The 22,673-nt window shown below is 56.6% G+C and overlaps 1 protein-coding gene across 5 annotated transcripts; it reads left to right on the top strand.

Moving 5' to 3' along the window:
* The first annotated feature begins 250 nt into the window (after positions 1-250).
* LINGO3 (leucine rich repeat and Ig domain containing 3) lies at positions 251-20,769 on the top strand. Of its 5 annotated transcripts, none has more exons than XM_061466780.1 (4): positions 252-1,284; positions 3,832-3,910; positions 9,412-9,515; positions 18,182-20,769. In XM_061466780.1, the coding sequence occupies exon 4, from the start codon at positions 18,216-18,218 to the stop codon at positions 20,031-20,033; it is 1,818 nt and encodes a 605-aa protein (XP_061322764.1). In that variant the 5' UTR covers positions 252-1,284; positions 3,832-3,910; positions 9,412-9,515; positions 18,182-18,215; the 3' UTR covers positions 20,034-20,769. The 5 variants fall into 5 exon arrangements, with proteins under 5 accessions (XP_061322767.1, XP_061322764.1, XP_061322763.1 ...); XM_061466781.1 differs by lacking the exon at positions 252-1,284 and adding an exon at positions 1,903-2,014; XM_061466779.1 differs by lacking the exon at positions 3,832-3,910.
* The last annotated feature ends 1,904 nt before the right edge of the window (positions 20,770-22,673 follow it).

Raw genomic sequence — 22,673 nt, 5'->3', positions numbered from 1 at the left:
GGTCTGTGCCTTGGTTTCTCCCAAAGTACAATAATGGCGTGAAGGGGGCACAGTGAGACATAAATAACATGGGTTTCAGGTGAGAGGCTCAGGAGGGGACAAGGATGAGGTGGCCCCATCCAGCCTGGGCTCCCCTGCTGCATTGCTAGCACTCTACCCCCCCAATCAACTCTAACCGTGGCCGGCAGGCAGGAGAGCATCTTCCATCAGACCAAATCAGATCAGCACTTGGCTCCCAGCGACAGGAGCACGAGCCACATGAAGGAAGCAATTCCCCCTGCCCCTTGATTAATAACAAGGCAGATCTGCTGAGCGAGGGCCACGCTGCTTAATTGACTCGGGTTTTGAAACAGCAGCTTAATAACTAGGTTCAAATTAGCCAGAACCACCTTTCCATCCCGGGGAACCGAAAGGAAATGGGGATTGCTCCGGCGTGCCCTCCTCCCACGGCAGCCTCTTTAAAAACACATCTCCAATAAATCAGTTGCATTTCTCATGCTCGGATTTGGGTTTTCATCTTTTTATTAAGCAGTTAAATTGTTACCGGTTAAAACAGCCATGAAATTCCTTCACAGCCATGTAAATCCCCTGGCTTTAACTGCAGATCCAGAGATGAGGCTGGGAGGAACCTCGAATGGGAAAGCCTGAGATGCTTGTGCCTGCAATGAAATTATAAATCCACATCCCAGAGCAAATGAGCAGTAGGAGGCAGCCAGAAATCACCATCAGCAGAAGCGCTGGGCTGCAGCAGGGGATGGAAGTTGCACGTGGAACCGAAAAGGCACCCAAGCTGGGAGAGCTGTTGGCATTTTTCCTGACAACACCCTGCACAAATGGAGTCACTTCAGGCAAGAACATCGAATAGGGGAGCCCCTGGCACTAAAGCAGCCTGGGATTCAGTGCTGTGCCCTGCTTCTTACCCCTGATTCCGTCCCTCAGTTTCCCCATCTGTAAAATGGAGGATGTGCTACCAACCGCTGCTTGAAAACCACTGTCGAATGCAGAAGATGTAACTGAATCACTCAGGTGATGCTCGTCGGCTGTCACACAACAGACCAAGGGCAGCCCGTGTCCCCTGAGCCCTGCGACCCACAAGGCTAATGCCAGCCTGGACCAAGCAGTGATGAATAAAGAAGAGCAACATTTCTGCCCTGGAAGGATTTCAGCCCTAACAGGGGAGCTGGGCTCTCTCAGCCTCAAAACCTAATGAACCACATCGTCTGTATTTGTGGGAGGCTTCAGCGGGAGCAGAGAGGGGCAAGAAGAGAGAAGGAATGGCTGATGGTGAGCACAGTCTATACACGGGATATGGGCGCTGGTAGGGCTCACTGCGCTGCTACCCTGTGAGCCTGGCAACTTCCCGGCCCTACCTTGGCTGCAGGTGAGCTGGGCACTGCTGTGAGGGACAACTGAGCCTGCTGTGGGGGGCACGAAAGCAGTGTTGGGGGCTGCGTGGGTGCTGTTTGTCCCAGTTTCTCTGCTGATGGGAGGAACTGGCCGTGCTGGCCCATAACTACCTTTATGGGGTGCCCCCCCCCAAGGGCAATGAGGTGGGCACCGGTGCCCTGTCCCAGGGCAGGCGGGGAGGGTGCCAGGGGCTGGGGGAGCCCGGGCAGGGTCGGGGAGGGTGAACCCGGTTTACGCTGGCGCGGGGTCGGGGCCGCCCGCGGGCAGCCGGGGCTGGGGGTGTCCGGGGGGGACCCTTCCGCCTTCGGCCACAGCGGGGTCGGGACCCCCGCTCCCATCCGCGCGTGTGGCCGCGGGCTCTGCCCGCAGCAGGGGCCGCGCATCGCCCCGGTCCCGCTTCCCCGCCGCGCTCCGGGGCCGGGGGCGGCTCCACGCCCGCTCGGCTCCGCTCCGCAGGGCCGGGCACGGCGGGGAAAGGCACCGCCCCCGGGGACGGGCCGGAGACGGGCCGGGGTCCGTCCGGAGCTGCCGCCGCGCCGCCCCCGGGGCTGCGGCTCTGCCCGCGCCGCCGCCGCGCCATGGGCAGCCCGGGAGCCGGAGCCGAGCGGTGAGTGCGGGGTCCCGGGCAGGGGGGAGGACGGCGCCGAGCCGGGTCGTGTTGTACCGGACCCAGCCGGGCCGGGGGGAGCAGAGCCCGGCGGGGCGCACACGTGGGTGCGGGGAGCCCTGCACCTCCAGGGGCCACCGTCTGAAACCGGCTGCGCGGGGCCGCTGCCCGCAGCCCGGGGCTGCAAGGCCCCTCCGCTCCCCGCAGCCACCGGTGGTGCCCGGGAACAGGGGCTCAGCTCCGGCCGGGGCGGGGGGCTCGGCGAGGGCGGCGGTGGCGGGCAGGGCTGTGGTCCCCCGTGCTGGGTTGGCACCGGGGCTTTAAATGGCCTCGAGCAGGCGGAGAGCTGCCCGGGGGTCCAGCGCGGACCTGCCCCGCTCCATCCTGTGCCGCTCGGCCCCGGCGCCCCAGGGGTCTGGTACCCGCAGTCAGCGCTGGGGCTGCTGCTCTCAGCCTTTCCCTGCAGACCCGAGTGAGCATCTGAGGTCTGAGCATCACCAGGCGTCAGGAAAGGGTCTTCCCCCCCTCCATGTCGTGTCGCTCCTGTTTTTCTCCCAGTCCTGCAGGTTCTTGCTCCTTGTCACCCCAGGGCCCTGCCTGTCCCCTCCTCTCAGCATCCTTGATTTTAGGGCTACGTGGATTCTCCTGTCAAAAATCCAGGGCTGGTTTAAATGCAAATGTTACCGGGGTTGTGTTTCTCAGGGAAATGGAGCAGGCAGCATTCGCAGCAGACGTGGCTCCTATCGCCGCTGTTCTGGAAGAGCAGCCTGCCTCTTCCTACTCCAGATCCAGAGTACTTTTTGTGCCAGTTTCTTAATCCACTTGCAAAGCGGATTGAGCTAAAACCTGCCAAAAGGTGCTCTAATTCCCGCAGCGCTCGCGCAAGGGAGCGACTGCAGAAGAGCAGCTGCTCTTTAAATCCGTGCCCAGCCTTACCCTGAGATGAGATTTTGGGGAAGGAGGAATGAGCCGACAGGAGGGTAGAGGGTAACAGAAGCAGGCAGAGCGCCTGCAGAATAGGTGGAGAGCGGATTGGTGTGCGGACCCGCAGCCTGGCAGCACCCAGGGCACCAGCCCATCCCTTCGGAGTAAAGAGTGCCCTGAGAAGCTCAACTCCGAGGACACAGTGGGGTTGGGGACACTCAGGGGCCTGGAGAGGACCAGCCTGGGCCTTTCAAAGAGCTCCCACTTGACGCTTGGTTTCATGGCTTGGTCTCAGATGCCAGGGGGATGCTGCCCGCTCTGGTCCTGGGCATGCACTGCCTAAGGGCTGGAGGCCGCCCTGCCTGGAGCAGGCTGCCCCGGCCAAGCTGGTTTACCCAGGTCCAGCCCCGTTGCTGGGAAGGCACCAGGAGAAAAGCCACATCCAGAGACAGAAAGTTCCTACAAACAATCTCTCTCAATCAAATTGCAAGGAATTAAAACACCCTGGAAAAGCAGAGCTGCCCAGCAGCTCCCAGCAAGCCCAGCAGCTGCTCAATGCAATGTATCCACGTGCATCTTTGAAGCTGGGGCCAGATTCTGTTATTGGCCTTAAAAATGCAGAACTGCAGGTTGTGAGCCCCACGATATCCTTTGGTAAAGGGGAGGGGGGAACCTTGGGGCTTTGCACCCCAAAGCTCTGCCCTTTGCCACTGCTTCATCATCCCTAATGCCGCAGGATGGAGATGGGATAAGGTCCCCGCACCCCAGGGCATGGCAAGAAACATGGTGCATGTCCTCTGAACAGGAGAATAATTCAAGATGTGTTGGGGAGGTGCCAGTTTGACAGCCTGTGATTGATCTGGTTTAATTTGAGCTAATGTCTGTATCATCAGCGTTTCTGTGGCACTCATTACGGCGGAGGGGAGGGAGCAGAGCTGCTGCCTCTTGCTGCTGGAGGCTTGGCAGTGCCAGGTGAGTTATGGCCAGAGGTGCTCGGAAAAAAGGCTTCTGACCCCCCCAACATTTCTCATGGTTTGCAGAAAACCCATTTCTCAGAGGTTGTAAAAACCCACTTGGGCACCTGCAACCTTTCCCAAAGCCCCTGGTCCTCAGCTGAGCTAAGATTGAGGGGAAGATGCTCTCAAACATGGCAATACCCAGTCTGCAAAACAGCACCCCGAGAGCAGGGAATGTGTTCCCACTGCCTCAGGGAAGCAGCTTCATGAAAGAGTTGTGGCTTTGGGGCTTAAAAATCAGCAGATTTTGCTTTTATCCTGCCCCGTTGGGAGGAGGGAGCTGGGGGAGCAGAGAAACCGGGGCTGAGTTGTGTTTCACCCATCTTGGGCTGCCCTTCCAAGCTGCCCCTTTGCATCAAAGTGGCTGAGCAAGGGACTCACCACAGTGGCAGAGCTAGGGCATCTCGCAGGCATGGCCATATCCTGCACCTCCTCCCGCTGCTGCCAGCCTCACCCTTCCCAGGGGATGCGCTTGTGCTGATCCCTCGCTGAAGATAGCAGGGCCGGGGGCTTTATTCCTATATTTTTTCCTAGCGTTTTGAGCTCAGGAATGTCTGTTTTCATTAGCTGTGTTAATCCTGCATCACGAGATAGCGCATCCCTCGCTCCAAGGCCCAAACCTAATCACTGCGCTTTCCCTCCAAGCAGCAGCACGGGCCCGAATTAAACGTTGAATTTGAAGCCTGATGGTACGGACGGGCAAGAGCACTCGGTGTTTAAAGGCTTTAAATCGATGCTGTTGGAATCGATTTCTTTCAACTCCTGGTTGTTATCTCGCTGCTGTCTCACCCCCGAGCATCCCACCAGGGAGCGGGTGGCCCTTCAATGGGACCCGAAGCTGCCGTAAGGCAGGAGGAGCAGTCAGTGGCAGAGGAGCTGGGCTGCTCCGGCAGATATGAGCCACGTCGCTGCTGCGTTCACATCCCTGGGACAGGCACGAGCTGTTGCTGTAGCCCTGGAAATAACATCAGGAATGTGAAGAACATGGATGGGAGCATTTTGCGTGGGCAGCCTGGGTGGGATGCGTTGCCAGCAGCATCTCCCCAAGTGCCAAATCCCACATCTCAGAGCTCAGGGACCCCAGGGCCAAGCGAGGCCGTATCTGAGCTTGTCCCCAGCCATCCCCAGTCACCAGGTGGCTGTAAAAAACCCCAACATACATCCCGTGCCTCAGTTTCCCTGCCTGTAAGTGGATGTAGTCTGCAGGCTTGGCTTTGTAGGTTGTGCACTCTCTCAGTCAGCCTAACTCCTGCTGTTAGTCTGTGTCTGAGCTGTAAAACAACGATTGAATTGCCTGAGAAGGGTCCAGGCAGCATCCTGCAGCATCTCTCCAGTCCCCAGGCAGGGGCTGCAGCATGAGAGCAGAAGGTGCTGCCGAAGGAGGTGCTGCTGGAGCCCAAAGGGCCGTTTTGTGTGTCCTGGAAAAACACCAGTATGAACAGGGGAGGGCAGAAATGTTCAGAGCAGATTTGAGAGGAGATGAAGGAAAGCAATAAAACCTGCAAGAGCGTTCGGAAAGGATGCAGAGAGCCGCTCCGGCTCGCTGCCGTGGTAGGGAATTCATTGTGCTGTGGGCATTATTGGTTGACTTTTCTGGGAGGCTATTTTTGAAGTTTATGTAGGGTTTACCTTGAAAAACAAAGCAAATGCTTCCATGAGGGTTGGCCTGGGGGATGCAGGAGCAGGGATGTGGGACAAAGCGGGGCTGGACCACAGCATCACTCAGCGTTGGCAGCGTGCACTGGGCTGCCAGTGGCAATGGCATGTGCTGGTTTGTCCTCTTTTTGATCCCTTTGCTTTAAGTCGTGATGCTTTGGGGCTGTAGCTGGATCCCTGCGGTGGCCTGGGGATGCCTTGGGTCTGTGGGGTGTTTGAGGTGGGGGCTAAAGCCGGGCAGGATGTGGGTCCATGGCTGGTGTGGGTGGCAGAGCAGGGAAATGGTACTTGTCCCAAGCAGTGAAGCTGGCCACAGCCCCAACACATGCCCTCCTCCTTCCTGCAGCATCTCTCTCAGCCCAGCTCTTTCCTTGCTTTACTCCCCCTGAATTTTTCATGCCACCATGAGCTCCACTGCAGTTTGCAGCCCCATCCATCATAGGGGCTTGTTTTTTAAAGCTGCATCCCAGCTCTTAGCAGCTTGGGCCTGGAGCACTGGGGCTCCTTGTTCAGCTCCCAGTGTGCCAGCCAAAATAGCAGCAGCTACGTACCGTAGTGGAGAGGAACAAGTGTCACCGAAAATTAAAATGACAGAATCCAGCATCAGGGTCTCCGAGGGTTTGTGCTTTATTAAGCAACAGTGAGTTCATGGGAAAAGACTTTCACCCAGAGCACCGGTTGTGTCTACAAGGAAAGAGAACCAGGGACTATATTTAGGTTCAGCCATGTGCTGGGGCAGCAGGGCCAGGCACCATGGGAAGCGAGCCCTGTCCCTGCAGCGCCTGGGGAGGATATGGGGGGGATGCAGGGACCAGGAGCTGGGAAAGGTTCAGCTCTGAGATGCTGCAGAGGTTCCAGCCATGGTACTGCAGGGGAGGAGAGCTGGAGGGTTCCCATTGCCAGTGCAATGGCCTGCCAGGGGTGTTGCACACACCAAGCCACCAAGCACATGTGGCCTGGCTGGAAAAGTCCCTCTGAGAAGCATTCATGCTGTCTGCAACCTGTTTGTGAGCAGCATCCATCCTGCCACTGGGTTAGGAGAAAAAGGGGGGGGGGGGGGGGGGGTCTGCGACCCCGAGCGTGAGCTGATGCTCACACCCATCAGTCCCTGCCCGATGCTGTGAGGTCCCTTGTGTGATTCTGCCTCCCTGAAATGTGGTTTAGTGATGATGAGGGTTATTTAATAGATCAATGTTTTATCACTTTGCCTTAGGGTCTCCCTCTTTGCACCGCCCCCTCTTATTAAAAATTCATTATTTCTCCCAGATACTGTTGCTAGAGGGAGGCAGAAGGAAATGAAGGATGATCTTAGAAAGGAGGATGGAAAATATTTAACAGGAAAGGAAGAAAGAAACAGTTGAAACAAATATTGCCCTTCTCGCTGCCATGGGCATGTTTGAGCCCAAGTGCTGCCAACAGACTTGAGGAGGTCGTGTGGGACCTGGGGTGAGCCTGGGGTCCTGCCTCTGCCTGGGGCTGTGGAACCCATCACTATGGAGGTGGCAAAGCTCCCTCTGTCTTCAGAGCGTGGGGACATCATGGTTGTTTCTGCAGCAAATGCTGGCAGATGTGGGAGGGAAGAAGCAGAGATATGGTGGACCTGCAGCAAGGCAGGGGGATGCGCCTGACCTCCAAATCATCTCCCATCTTTGGCATCTCCAGAAAAGTCTCCCTGAGGCCTCACTTGCTTTTCCTGGTCAATTTGGGTGCTGTTTCTGCCTGGGCAGATGGGAAGGTTCATTTGCAGACTTAGAGGGGTTGATGGGCTGCGTGGTGAGGGACCAACTCACCTGGCTCTGCGACACCAGGAGCTTTGGCTGCAGTGTGGAGCTGTTGGGCAGCCGGATCAGCTGTAAAATAACCAAAGTCAGCAGAGCATCAGCGTGCTGCCAGTGGGGATGGACCATGGATGGACTGAATAGGACCCAGGTGGGCTTGGGAAGGCGTTTTCCATCTTCAATAGGCCTCATGAACATGGTCCCTACAGTGCTTCTTGCAGGTCAGTGACCATCAGGGGTTTGCAGAGCCGCAGTTGACCATCCCATCCAAACTCCATCAGCCAAGTCTCCATAGTGACTGCTTCATGGGTACTCTTAATACCTCAAATTAGGCTGGTGGTTTTGTTTCCCTTTGTGGGAAGCACCGAGTTCTGTGCCCACAGCCATACCCTGGCTCAGTGGTGCAGCCAGAGGAGCAAAACCATGAGGGTGGTTGATGCTTCTGGCCTCTTTTCCAGAGGGTCACCCGGTCTGACCTTCCCCGTGTGCGGGACAGCTGGGCACCAACTCTTCGGTATTGGCAGAATGAGCTATTTTGTATTTTTCCATTTAAATCTCATTTGAAGGAAAGTCCATCTGGTTCCCTTCGTGCTGCCAGAGGAAAAAGGCTGCTCTTGGGTCAGCTTTTTCAGGGTGTCTCCTCTCTGGAAACACAGATGGGGACTGTATGGCCAGGACCTCCATCTCTTCTCCTCTGTATCACAGCAACAAGGTGGGGTGGAGCAGGGCCCCCATAATTGAATGCTAATTGGGGATGGAAAAGGAGCAGGGCCCTGCAATTGCAAACAGAAGATGGAAGTGACATAAATGAGATCTAAATTGTGACCTTTTTCCATAAGCAGGAGTACTAACTAGGTGTGACAAATGAGGGGGGCATGATCTTGCCTTCATTAGTCCTTGTGCTCAGGGCTGACATGGAACTGGAGCCTTTGTTCTGCTCCAGGGAAGTGCAGATGTGGCATCCCTCCATGCCCGATGCCCCAGCAGTGTGTTGCTCCAGGAGTTAGTTTGGAGGCTGGAGCACTTCAAGGGTCCCATCATCACTTCAAGGGGCAGTTTTCCTTCTTGTCTTCAGGATCACTTTACTTGCATCAAGCACCAGCCTTGTGCCAAAGGAATTTCCAGCTTAAGGAATGTCCTGCTGGGGTTCAGCACCACAGCCTTTCCCCTGCCTTGCTCAGCCCTGCACCAACATCTGGCAACCTCTGGAAATTCAGGTTGCTTGCTGTTGCAGTGGCAAACGGGGTTGTGATCTGATGGATGAGTCTCATCTATCACCGGACGCTCTCCTGTCACGGCTGCCAGGTTGTTTTCCCATGGATTTCCCCTAGGGTTCTCCCTGGGTCCTGCCTGTTGCTGGCCTGTGAGTTATGGTTCACAGCAGGACATGGGCAGAGTCACCAGTGTGGGGATCGCTTGATGCTGGGCTGGGACCTATTGATGCTGAGGTCCAGCTCAGTGACTTCCCACTCTCCAAAGACTCTGGAGAAAGAGGTCTTTTCTCCTTTTTCTTTTCCTTGTGCAGACAGATGCTGTGTGAGGGCCTTTCACTAAGAGAGGATTTCACTGATGATTTCAGATGAGCAGCCTGTGACACCCCCTCCACAAGAATGTGTCATTTTTATTGTTCATATTTCAATAGCTAAAGGTCAAGCGCAAGCCTGGCCGGCTGGAAGGCTGATGGTAATTACTCTAATGAGCAGAAGTCTCTGGCTTAGTGCTCCCTGCTACACTCTCCCAGATGCCAGGCAGTGCAACACTGCCTGGCCAGACCCTGGACACTTGGGTTGTTGTGGAGGGGCTCCTGGGGTCCCAATCTCTTGTTGTATAATTTATATATACAAGCAGGCAAGCTGCAATGGTCCGGTCGCACATCAGGCTGGAGCAGCACTGAGGATGCTTCTCCTCTCTGGGAGGTGCCTGTGTCCACGTCCTTGGGCTTTGGGGGTGTTTATTTGGAATTGCTGTGCTGGACACTGTGGAGGGGTGATTTACAGCTGTCTCCTTGTGCTGTTTTGTCCAGAGGGGCTGAGGCTGGCTGTGCTGGATGCTTTGCTACTTAAACATTCCTGGTCTTGGATGCCACAGCAGACCCAGATGTCGGTGCAGCCCTGGACCTGCAGAACGGTGAGTGCTTCCCTGGGCTTGAGTGGGGTGAGGCAGGGTCAGCATCATCACTGCTGTTGCACCCCATGGGGTTTGTACACTTGAATGCTTGAAACCCAGCTCATTTTTAACTCATGGCCATCCCTGCTTGGTGGCATTAGCTCCTTCCCTGTGCCCACCTTCCTTTTGTAGTGTGGTACCATCAAGCCAGAGGTTTATCGCATGTAACAGCTGAGAAATCTCCTGCCTGACCCCAAAATGAGCGAGAATTAACTGAAGTGGGGACATAATGCGAGGCTCAGGGGCGTTAAGCTCTGGTACTCACTTCGAGGTTGCTGGCAGACAGCAGTGGGGGCCCAGCCTTGGATGCACTGGGATGCACGTGCAGCATCCGTTTGAAGAGCAGCGGTTCAGCTGGACATGGGAGTCCAGCTCCATCCTGGGAGAGGGGCTCTGGTAACTTTGCCCTTGCCTTGCTGTCAGGATGCCAGTCAGGGAGTTAGATCCAGTCCTGCCATCCCTTTACCTTCCCACCAGAGACTTTTGACTTTTGGGAACCTCTTTGGGGCTGCATATGGGAAAGGAGATGCTCTCCTGGGTCCACAGCCACAGCTGATGCCCCGAAGCTGTAGACGTGGGCACTGACGCCAGTGTGTCTCTCTCCAAATGTCACTGCTGCAATGTCCAGCCTGGAGGAGATGGGGGGGGTTTGCAGCTGAACCCCCCTGAGGCTTGGCTGGCTCTCTCCAAATCTGAGCACTGAGGCTGAGAGGGATCTGTTCTGCCCAGGGCTTGGGCAGGCCTCGGATGAGCCCCTGTACCCCTGCCCTCAAGGGCTGGTCTCACTCCCACCTGCAGGACAAGGTATAGGTTTGCAGTGTCAGACGTTATTCCACCCTGTAACAGCTTTTTGCTTTGTTTGCTTGCTGCTCCCATGATCATAATGGGGCTGGCAATAAAATTTCCAATGCAGCAGCTGTAGGCAGCTCTTAAGAAATGCATCCAGCCCAGGACTGATGCTGAGCAGAGCCGAAAGGAGGAGTGAAGGCTGTGGCTCCCCTTGTGGGGGTCCTGCTCCAAGCAGGGTTTCCAGCAGCTCAGAGCCCCCACATCTGCACCTCGCACCCTTCTGCATGCACAGAGGTTTGCTCACAGAGCTACGAGCTTGTTTTCCCTCTGGAGAGCCAAGCAGTGGTGTCGGAGTCGGGTGGTTTTCCACCCATGGCTGCCTCTCCCGCGCTGTCCTCGGAGCAGACCTGAGGTAAGGGATTAAGAGCAGACTTTGCCATTCAAGGTCCAGCGCTGGCAGCCACAGGCATCGATCAGGGTGTGATTTATGTGCCAGCCCTCGAGGAGCTCAGGCCAGCATCACCGAGATGCTGAGCTTAATGAACAACCTAATGTACGAGGGCTGGCGCACAGGACCAGGGGGACAAATGGGGTCATTTTGGGGCAGAGCCTGCAGGAAGCATCTGGCTCTTGGGCTGCAGCATGAGAGCTCCACCAGCAGCATGAGGGGGGGGCTTAGCCAGGCCAGGACCACGGGGCTGCTGCCCGTGTGCCAGCCCAAGCCCTCGTCATGGCCCCAGGCAGCATCATCATTCAGCTTTCTGCAAGGTGGCTAATTACAGCGTGTGCCTTTCTGTTGGGATTATTAATCATCCTGCTCCTGCACTTCGTTTATTACAGAGCTGCCTGTGTTAGAGGAGCGTGGGCACAGGGTCCCTTCATGTGCCGAGGTGGCACGTTCCATGCTGCTTAGGAGCCCTTCTAGGGCTTTGCGCCTTCGGTTTCTGTAGGACACGGGGGCTCCCAGCATGGGGGGACAGTGTGGGGTGTGTCCCCCGGCAGCCCCAGTGCTCTGCTGGGGCTGTCCTGCTTGGGCAGACTCCAGCAAGCTCCCTCTGCCCCTTCCCCGTGGCTCCAGCCCGGGCATGGTTGGCTTCAGTGCTTTCCTCTGCCGAGGTTTTGCTCCCAGGCTGTGTTAAGCGATGAGCTCGTAAATCGGGCACCGCGCACCGCAGGAGGCAGGAGGGGGAAGCAGCTGCAGGAGAAGGAGCAAATTCCCCTCTCTCATTTAATGATCTTTCTTTGTGCCTCCGTAGGGGAAGGAGCCCTTGCCAGGAGCATAGCCCTGTTTTCCAAGATGCTCTGCTCGTAGCCAGGGTACGTGCGTGCCCGACGGTCAGGTCTGCGCTGGCCGGGGCTGTTATGGGCTCGTGGATTGTAAATCTCTCAGCAACGTCGTGGTGTGGGCTTTAAAACAGACAGATGCCAGGCAGACACTTCCCAGGGGCTCAGGTTCCCCATCCCTGCGCCTAGTGCAGAAACCTGAGTACGGGCAAACCTTGGGCCCTGGGTTGGGTCAGATGGGGAGCTTTGGTTCAGATTTGGTTCAGATGGGGAGCTTTGGTTCAGATTTGGTTCAGATGGAGACCTTTGGTTCAGATTTGGTTCAGATGGGGAGCTTCGGTTCAGATTTGGTTCAGATGGGGAGCTTCGGTTCAGATTTGGTTCAGATGGGGAGCTTCGGTTCAGATTTGGTTCAGATGGGGAGCTTTGGTTCAGATTTGGTTCAGATGGGGAGCTTTGGTTCAGATTTGGTTCAGATGGGGAGCTTCGGTTCAGATTTGGTTCAGATGAGGAGCTTTGGTTCAGATGGGGAGCTTTGGTTCAGATTTGGTTCAGATGGGGAGCTTCGGTTCAGATTTGGTTCAGATGGGGAGCTTTGGTTCAGATTTGGTTCAGATGGGGAGCTTTGGTTCAGATTTGGTTCAGATTTGGTTCAGATGGGGAGCTTTGGTTCAGATTTGGTTCAGATGGGGAGCTTTGGTTCAGATTCGGTTCAGATGGGGAGCTTTGCAAAGCCCAGAGCCCCTGGGCTGTCTCCTGCCCTTTGGTGGGAAAGGAGGAAGGTGGTTTTACAGGGTAGTGTCCTAGACCCAGGCTGCCTCTGAGCTCGTTGTTGGGTGTTCTTTTAGCTGGGTGGGTGCTAACAGACAAGGATACCAAGGGGTTTGTGGCCAGCAGCTGGTCCTGGTGACAGCCAGCGATGGTAAAACATCAGGGGGAAGTCCTGGGGATGTGGGCTGTCAAGTCTGTATTTCCCTTCCAGACTCTCATCGCCCTGCCCATGATGTTAATGGGCTTCTGCACATTGAAAGTTCTCACTGTGAACCTTTCCATTTGCTGGGAAACCTCAACAAAATAACTCCCAGTGCCCATGTGGGGACCAGTGCCACCGCCTAGAGCCAAGTTCAGCTCAAGTGTTTCCAATGGGCGCTAGTGGAACACTCACTGGCACCAGAGTGGTTTTGGGTGCAGCTGAAGACAGGGAGTTAAGCTCAGCCTTAGCTCCCATGTGGTCCAGCAGATGCCGAAGTTGCTGAGATCCAGGTTGGGTTTGCTCTCAGCCAACATTTCCTGGTAGCAGTCGAGATTCAGATCTGGCTGATGGTTCAGTTCAACTGCTTGGGTCGAAGTAAGAGTAGAGCACCCACTTGTCCTGCTCCCCCTTCCCTGGTTTTAGAGGCGTTATTCACCTTGGTAGAGAAATAAAGATGCTCATGGAATATTAAATACCTCCCCAAAGCCCCTGTTGCTGATGAGTGGCTTCTGCACCTCGCTCCCTAGTACATGCAGTGACCTTTTAGAAATGTTGAACGTTGTGGTCGTATCTAAATGTCTTCTCCCCTGGGAGCATCTTGTGGAGATAGAGATTCAGACATGATGTCTATCAAGAAGAAAAGCAGATTGCGGCCAATCTGTGGCTGCCTGCGCAGTATTGCCTGGGCCATGTGCTCAAGAATCATAAGGTTGTCTCTAAAAATAAGCGGTGGCTTCTTTTGAGTTGTCTCCTTGGCATCTGAGCTCATTAGGGAATCCTCGTTTCTGGGTTTTCACAGTATTTGTGAGGGCTGGGAATTTCCACATGGAAGGGAAGTGGTCGCGGCTGTCGAAGACTCAGGATGGGGTGGGAAGACGGCTCCATGCAGACGTCAGTCCTGGCTTTTCCTGGGTAGAAAGGGTAAATCCTCCCTCTGCTGAGAGCTCACACAGACTTCCTGCTCCAGCATCGTCTCGGCTGGCCCCGAGACCTGGGGCTGTTGAGCAGGGGTTGATGCGTGAGATGCAGCAGCTGCCAGTCACCAAAATAACTCCCTTCTAGAGAAGGCTTTCATGTTTCTCCAGCAGTCCCTTTGAGCCGCGCTTCAGGACCCTTCCTGCAGTGACCCAGCCTCTCTCCTCACACACATCTCTCCTTTCAGGCTTTCTCTCCCTGTTTCTGCGAGTTGTCAGGAAAATCTGCTCCTGTTTGAGCAGCCTCAAGAGGGACACAAAGGTGTCTGTCAGGAGCACGGTCACCCCTGCCACCGTGGGTGTCCCAGCACCAACCCAGCTGCTCGGTTCTCCCCGGTGCTCCTCCTGCCCCAGCGTGGCTTTGCAGGACAATGAACTGACCCAAAGGAATGTGCTCTGGGTGCACCAAGAGCAGCAGAGCCGGGTGAATTTGTTCCCCCAAAAGACTCCGATGGGATTAGGAATAACTCCCGGCTAGATAATTCTCCATTAGGTCTGGTGATTGATTTTCTTCCTGCTTAGCCCCAGCTCTCACCTCCTCTCCCTGTTTCAGCTGGATTATTCTCATGCTTGGTTTGCTAATTGCCTGATCTCCAAAGCCTCCTTGGAATGAGGCAGACACATCACTGGCCTCCTCTGACCCTCTGAGCTTTCTGCCTTTTTGTTTGTGCCTCAGCTCTGATTTAATCCCCTCCGCTCCCCATCATAAGATGGGTCATGCCTTCCAAGAGGGAAAACATGCTGGTGTAACTCCTGGACCCAGGAAAGGTCCTAGGGATGCCCCTTCCCCTCCTCCCTGTCACATCCATCCTCTCCATGCCCCCTGGTCTTTTCCAGGGCTTTTCCAAGCTCAGTGTGGCCACAGACCTGCTGGGTTTGCAGACTCAAGGCAATGGATTAAATAAAGGCACAGGTTTATTTTTGAGTGATGGCACAAGAAACCTCAGAAATGCAGCACAGGTCACCATCGGGACGTTCAGGGTGCCCATCCTCCACTATAAACCCATTCCAAGGGCGGTGGGTGGGTTGAGTCCCAGAAGAGCCATGGAGCCTAGCTGATGCAGCCGTATTCCCATTCCTGGTAGTCAAGTTGATAGCCCAGGACCAAGGAGCACACGGAGCTTGTGCTGAAGGTGAATCCGAGACTTTCCCCTGAGCCATCCTGGTACATGTCCGTGTAGACAAGACCCTTAATGACATGGGTTAGTGGTGGCCTTGGCAGTGCTGGGGTAAAGGTGGCTGCCTCTGCCAAGCTGCTGCCAAGCCGCTGGCACTGAGCCTGATGCAGGCAGTGACTGGGACACTTGGCTGCCAGGGCAGGGCTGAGCAGTGAATGGGCATCACTCGGGGTGTTTCCAGCAGCGTTTGGCTGCTGTTGGTGTTTGTAGGAGCCCTCTCCTGTCCCGTGCCAAGTTTGGGACCTGCTGGCACCGGTGCAAGTCGCTGGCACTGCCACCACCCTGTGACCTGTGCGTCGGGGCACTGATACTATCCCTCCATCAGTATTTTGAGGACGAGCCTTTCCAAAAGGCATGGGGGTCACCATTTGCAGTGGGGTGACTCGGGCTTGGCCTCGAGCAGCAGCAGTGGGTTCTTGAAGAAGGTCTCAGCAGGACCATTTTGCATCCTGCAAGTCAGCAAGAATAAAACAAGACGCCGCTATGACTGAAGTATTTGTACTTGCACAATGTCAAAAGAGGGGAACCTGGAATTGTCAACCTTGGCTTATTTTCTGGTCTTTATTCAGAAAAAGGGAGAAAATGGCAGCTGAGGAGCCACTGTTCTTAGAGGAGGTGATTGGGCCAAGCGTGTACACCAAAGCAGGAGCCATTTGAATGGGGTGGAAGAGACCTTGCTCCCTCCTTTTCTCTACAACGTGGTGGTGCAAGGGAGCAAAACCCCACCTGCAGGGGCTGAGCATCCGAGAGCCGGGTGGTTGAAGAGCACCGGTTCCTCCATGCTCTGACCCTGCCTGCTGGGAAGCACCATGGTGCCGGTGGCTGGGACAAACTGGGCTCCGTGGCCTCACATCCTGCTGGGAAGGGAGGGGAGGAAGGGGTCAGAGGTGGTCCAAGCTTCCCCCCTGCCCTGCCACAGCCCCTCGGGTTTTCCCGGCTCCGTTCCCCATCCCTGCATGCAGCAAGCGTGTTATTTTTAAAACCGAATTAGATGCAAGGAGAGCCTCAATCTGAGCCTTCAGCTAAAGGCTTAATTGGCCTCACTCCCCAGGGACCAAGCTGCACTATCGGGGTAATGAGCTATTAATAAACAGCTCTGAGCTCGGCTCTGCCTGCGGTGGATGGGGATCACATCCCCCTGGTTGTCACTGCAGGGGACGCGGGGTCTCTGTCACTGGGCTGGCTCCTATGGGATGTCCTGGAGCTGGCAGGGACCCCCACGGTCAGAGCTGGCATCAGCCACCGTGGCTCATGAGAGCTCCTGTCCGCCTGGGTTTGCTGGGAGGGGGCTCATGCAACTCCCCCCACGGGCTTTGCTGAGGGTGTCAGGGCTGTGCCCAGCTCCACCGGAGCACCCATGGGGCAGCCGGGGTGGCCGATGCTCTGCTCCAGCAGCAGAGCGGGGAGGAGAGCCTGGGGCTAAGGCTCCCGCTCCCCATCTGCTGGGTAAAACAATGCCAGTGGGTTCAGACCTTTGCTTAGGGGATCAGGTGGCCGGAGTAGTAACCAAAAGTGGAGTAGGGTTACCCCGGGCTCATTCATAATGAACACAGCACAGAGCTGGCGTGCTTCGGGCTGCCTCGGGACAGCGGTGTGGGCAGGGAGGTGAAGGGGTCAGGATGCAGCCAAGCATGGGAGACCCTTATCCTGGCAGTGGTGCCTGGGCACATTTGTTTAGTGTAGAGACACTAAATAAGAAGTGTTATGAGACGTTGGGAGAGCTTTTTCCTTGTGGGTTTGCAGGTCGTGCCTGGCTGCACCCATCCTATCCAGCCCTGTGGCAGAGCAGGAATGGAGGCTTCTGAACTAGGGGGAACCAAGCAAATCCTCCCCCTGAGCCAGCTCAGGTTCCCGAGGGCACCAGCCAGGCAGAGCCCGTTGCAAAATGGCTCTTGGCACGGCTGTGAGCAGCCTCCTTGAAGGCAGAGGCTGCCGAGCAGCTCCAGAGCAAGGAGCTCTGGTCCTCAGGCATTTAAGGATCCCCAGTCGCAGGACACAGGGGTTTGGGTGCAAGTTGTGAAGCCTGAGCAGTGCTGGAGAGAGGGTTGTGGGGCTGGTGAGGAGAGAAGGAGGAGCTGGGATGTGTGGCAGGGGCAGCAATGGGGTCTCTGGTCCCACACTGCTGTCCCACAGCAAGGAAGGACGATGCTGCAAAACCCCTCCCTGTGGGAGAAATGATAACACCTCCCTCTTGGTTTGGTTTTTTGGAAGAGGAAGGGGAATGTGTCTTGCGCCACCACTCCAGGGTGCTCCCTCCTCCATGGGGGACGAGGATGGGGGATTTGGGTGGTGGTGCCTTATCCTATTCCTGCTGTGGGCTTGCCCCAGCAGTTCCCACCATGTCTCCTGGTGGCAAGCAGCACCTCCTCCTCTATCCCTCCATCACCCCCTAAAACAAGCACCAGCCACCTTATCAGAAGCTTTTGGGCAGTGAGGACAATCACCTCTGCAGGGGTGGCTGGAGGGGCTGCCTCTGCCCTCTGTACCCCCCAAATTGCCTTTGTTGGGCTGAGAAACAGCCCGCAGCACCCCAGCCAAGCAGCTCTGCCACTTAATTAGGTTAATGACAGTGCTTCCCTGTGGAAAGGCAGCTGAGGAGTTTGCAGGCCCTGAGAGGTGTTTCCAGGCAGCCTGGAAGATCTGGGGCATGGGAAACAGGGAAAGGGAAGCAGAGAAAAGGGAAAGCAGCAGCAAAGTGCTAATCCCTGGGAAGGAGGGCAGCCAGGCTCCGCGCAGGATCAGTGCTAATCCCTCATCTGAGACGCTTGTCCCCATGGATGCTTTAATCTCCACTCCAAGAGGGTGACGCTGAGGACAGGGACAGGACAGGTCCCTTTGTGCAGTGCTGAGCATCTGCTTGCCCTGCGGGACCTCACTGAGCCCAGGGCCTGGGAAGGATCTGTGCCACGGGATGAGACCAGGACAGGGAGCAGAGGGGATGTGGCATCCCACCTGTGTCATGAGTTTGCAGGGCCTCTGACTGCATCTCTTTGCTCCTACACTGCCCTGGGGGGTCTGTGTCCCCCGTTATCCTGGGGCACTCATGGTCCCCATGCTTGTGTGTGCACTGTCAGTGGTGCCCAGCAGGCGTAAGCCAGGCAGGGAGCAGAGGCTGGGATGCGAGTCTGCTTCCATGTCTCCTCTTGCAGGTCTCTCCCCCTGCCTCAGTTTCCCTGCTCTCCTAACAGCACGTGCAGGCAATGAGGCTTGTTTAGCCCAGCTTTGCACAGGGCACAGTCACTGGGTCACACTTGAGATGCTGAGGGTCCTGCAGGGATTCTTGCTGGGGGCTGGGACTTCATCATTACCACGGGACATGGTTTGGGGAGAGTTTTCCAATCTCAGCCCACACGGGTGATCTGGGGCTGGGCAGGACTTTGTTGGCTTCCCCCAAGCTCGCTGCTGACTCCGCATCTCTCTCCCTTCCAGGCGCATGGGAGAATGGTCGTGAGCCCATAAGATCATGCTCTACACAATGAGATGTTGGCTCCCGGTCCTGGTCCTCCACCTGGTGCTGCTGAGCCCCCGGCGGGCGGCCGCCTGCCCTGCCCGCTGCGAGTGCGCCCCGCAGATCAAGTCGGTGGTGTGTCACCGCAAGCGGCTCACCTCCATCCCCGAGGGCATCCCCACCGAGACCAAGATCCTGGAGCTCAACAAGAACCGCATCCGCTGCCTGAACCCGGGGGACCTCTCCCCGTACCCGCTGCTGGAGGAGCTGGATTTTAGCGAGAACATCATCTCCAATGTGGAGCCGGGCGCCTTCAGCAACCTGTTCAACCTGCAGACCCTGCGGCTGCGGGGGAACCAGCTCAAGCTCATCCCGCCGGGGGTCTTCACCAAACTGACCAACCTCACCCTCCTGGACATCAGTGAGAACAAACTCGTCATCCTGCTGGACTACATGTTCCAGGACCTGCGAAACCTGAAGAGCCTGGAGGTGGGGGATAACGATTTGGTGTACATCTCCCAGCGGGCCTTCTCCGGGCTGCTCGGCTTGGAGCAGTTGACCATTGAGAAGTGCAACCTGACCTCCATCTCTGCCGAGTCGCTCTCCTACCTCCAGAACCTGGAGGTGCTGCGGCTCCGGCACCTCAGCATCTCTGCGCTGGAGGACCAGAACTTCAAGAAGCTCTACAACCTCCTGCAGCTGGAGATCGACAACTGGCCGCTGCTGGAAGACATCTCCCCCACCAGCTTTCAGGGCCTGAACCTCACCTTTCTCTCCATCACCTACACCAACATCACAGCCGTGCCCGCTGCTGCCTTGAGGAACCTGGTGTACCTCCGGTACCTGAACCTGTCCTACAACCCCATTAGCACTGTGCTGAAGGGCTCCTTTAAAGACCTCATCCGGCTCCAGGAGCTCCACATCGTGGGTGCTCTCCTGGTGTCTGTGGAACCACAGGCTTTCTCCGGCCTGAGACAAATCCGGCTGCTCAACCTCTCCAGCAACTTTCTCTCCACGCTGGAGGAGAGCACCTTCCACTCCGTCAACACGCTGGAGACGCTGCGGGTGGACAGGAACCCCCTGGCCTGCGACTGCCGCCTCCTCTGGATCCTGCAGCGGCGGAAGACGCTCAACTTCGACGGGCAGCAGCCCATGTGCTCCTCACCGCCCGAAATCCAGGGCAATGCCCTGCGGGACTTCCCGGACTCCGTGCTCTTCGAGTACTTCACCTGCCAGAAGCCCAAGATAAAGGATCGGAAGCTGCAGCACGTGACGGCCCGGGAAGGACAGTCCGTGTCCTTCCTTTGCCGGGCGGATGGGGAGCCAGACCCCTCCATTGCCTGGGTGTCCCCCCAGCACCGCATGATCACCACCCGCAGCACGGGGCGGGTGACCGTGCTGCCTGGGGGCACCCTGGAGATCCGCTTCGCCCAGGTGCAGGACAGTGGCACCTACATCTGCATCGCCAGCAACGCCGGTGGCAACGACACCTACTTCGCCACGCTGACGGTCAAGGGGCGCCTGAATGACGGCTCCCACTATGCCAACCGGACTTTGTACCTCCATGAGTTCAACGACACCTCTCACAATGACACGCAGGTCTTCTTGAAGTTTACGTTGGACCTCAAGACCATCCTGGTCTCCACGGCCATGGGCTGCATCACCTTCCTTGGCGTGGTGCTCTTCTGCTTCCTCCTCCTCTTTGTGTGGAGCCGGGGCCGCGGGCAGCACAAGAACAACTTCTCAGTGGAGTACTCCTTCCGCAAGGTGGACGGTCCCACCACCACCACCGGCCAAGGAGGAGCCAGGAAGTTCAACATGAAGATGATCTGAGCCTCTCCTGGCGGAGAACTGTTGTCTGCTGCCTGGCCATGGGCACAGCCGCAGGAGGATGGGGCTGGGCGATGTGGGAGCACTGGTGATGTCCCAGGGCTGGCGATGGGACGTCGCTGTGCTGGGACATGGCCGGAACCATGGTCAGAACCGCATGGACCTTGGGGTTGGAGAGCGATGACCCCAGCCCCATGGTGAACCCCAGGGGCCCAAATGGCTCAGGGGCCATCCCGGCTCCAGGGGCTCCCAATGTAGCCAACATCTTTGCTACCAACTATGCATTTCTCCAGCCAACAAATCAGCAGCGTTTGGACCTGGGAAAAACAAACTGATTCCCTTTTTTTCCCCCTTTCCCTTTTTCTTTTTTTTTTTTTTAAAGACTCTGGAAAACTTTCCTGGTGGTCGGTTCTGGTTCTTCTCTTTTCTTCTTGTTGGGGTTTGGGAGATTTTTGGTCCAATGATTTTTTTTTTTTTTTAATGAATTTCCAAGAGAAAAGTCTTCCGTGGCGATGCGGGACTGGGAGAGGCACTGGGGGAGGTCGTGCTAAGTCGGGGTGCCCCCCAGCCCCTTGGCAAAGCTGGATCCCCAAAGGCACATCTGTGCCTGGAGAGCTTCCCATCGGCAAATTGAAGACACGGCATCTGCAAACGTGGGTGCCCAGGGATGCTCCTGCACAAGCAATAACAACCCACCCAAAGCTGGGCTCTGAAGAGGCAACAGCAAGAAACAGAAGGGGGAAGGAAGGCAAAATGAGGCCAAGGTCATTAAATGAGGAGGAGCAGCCCTGGGGTGATGCAAGGCCCTGTCTTTGCATCCGCCCAAGCCACCGTGGGAGCAGCAGGGTGGGGAGTCAGGATTCCTGCAGTGCAAAGGCGGTTTTGGGTCCATTTTCCTTGGCTTGCAAAGTCTGCAGCAGAGCAGGAGCTGGCTCGTCCTGTGCAGGGGGGCCCGTACAGCCCATGGAAGAAGAGAGAAAGGCTTGGAATGAGCCGCTCAGGAACCAATAGCAAAAGCAAATACCAGGAGAAGGACCCGGCTGGCACCTGCATTGTGTCCGCCCGGATCCTGCACCCTCCAGCGCTGAGGACCAGGGGTCGGTGTCCCTGGGCTTGGCTCCTTGCTGCCAAGGGGACTGTTCCCGACTTCCTACCCCACCCCTGCCCAGGGCAGAGCTGGCTTCAGCTCAGGGATAGGATTTTGGGTGGGAGAAGGAGCAGAGCTGGCACAGATAGAAAGGAAGAGCCTGGATGGGACCTAGACGAGTCAAGGAGCCCATCACTTCCTCCTCTTCCTCTTTCTTCTCCTCCCATGTGCACCCATGGGAGCCGCTGCACATCCCACCTCTGGCCCCGTTCCTGTGGGCACGTCTACCTACCTGGATGCAGGGCTCTGGGAGCTGGAGAAGGCAGTTGCCCATCTCCTGCTGGGCATCCCTGGGCTTTGGGGGCTGCACTGGAGGCAGGGGCTCCCGAGGGGTCAGGGCTTTGCTGCACAAGTGGCTGCTCTGATGCTCCCCTCTCGCACCAATGGGAGCCCCAGCGGGTAGAGGAGCGATGGAGCCACTGGGTTCAGCACCCACCCTCCTCTCCAAGGTGCTCCCGCTGGTCACTGGCAGGATCCAGCCCCAAAGTGGGGGGGATGCTGCCCATCTCTCCCTTCGCATGCCCGGTGCCCCCAGCTCCCCGAGCCGTGCATGCCGTGTCCCACCGCGGTCTCACCCGCGTGCCCTTGTCTGGTGTTTTTTAGCTGGGGGGGGGGTTAGGGGTGGGAAGGGGGTCAGGGATGGACCCTCGTGTCCAGGAGCAGAGGCAGGTTTGGGCAGCACAGACCTGGCACCGGTTTGTATGTACCGAGCATGTGAATTGTATCTGCGGGGAAAAGAGACAAAAAAAAGGGACTTTTGTGGCTTCTTTGGTTTTTTTCCCCATGTTTGTTCCTGAGTAAGAAAAGCCAAAATGAGCAGACAAAGCCCAAGCAGGGCTGCGGGCAAGCGTGGAGCTGGGCAGAACCTGGAAAGGGCAGCTGGAGTCACTGGCACCACATGCAGGATTGGTGCTTTTGTGCTTTCCTGCCCGGTGCAAGCCAAAGGAGTCCCTGGATCCAGGCAGATGTTAAACCCCTGGAGCTCTGCTGGGAAGTGCAGCCCATCGGCTGGTCATCAGCTCCACAAACCCCTTAATGAACCATCTTTCAGAGGATACTGAAGTCCCTATTTATAACTAATAAATGATTAATGCGCATATGTTAACAAACTGCCGCTGCTATTAATCTATTATTAATTATTAATAGGGTGTTTGTAAGGACGCACTTAAGCTGGAGGGTGCAAAGCCAGCACCTTCCCTCCTGCTTGCAGGGAAATTGGGGTTGGGGGGTTAAAAGGATTCCCATACACACAGGAGTGTGCAGACACGCATGTATACACACACACAGAGCCAAACCCCTCCAGTGAGATGGGAAAACAGGGCTACACCTCCCCAGCACCCAAATTTCCCTCATCCCAGGCTCCATGCCTGACCTGCCCCATGCCAGTCCCAATCCCAGCCTTTCCAGCATGGGACTGGGCTGAGGACTGCGAGGCTGAGGGCTGGTGGAAGCAAAGCAACGCTTTCATCTGCAGGAGAAAGGGGCCCTGCTTCCCA

Source organism: Pezoporus flaviventris, unplaced genomic scaffold (genome assembly GCF_033815535.1).
Source record: "Pezoporus flaviventris isolate CSIRO_AGI_PZ_B2104156 unplaced genomic scaffold, CSIRO_AGI_Pfla_v1 ptg000043l, whole genome shotgun sequence".
NCBI classification, from domain to species: domain Eukaryota; kingdom Metazoa; phylum Chordata; class Aves; order Psittaciformes; family Psittacidae; genus Pezoporus; species Pezoporus flaviventris.
This window is presented reverse-complemented; position numbering and strand designations above follow the sequence as displayed.

Bases quoted from the DNA above. Each gene is read 5' to 3' on its own strand.
- LINGO3 (XM_061466783.1), top strand. From the start codon at position 18,216: ATGCTCTACACAATGAGATGTTGGCTCCCGGTCCTGGTCCTCCACCTG.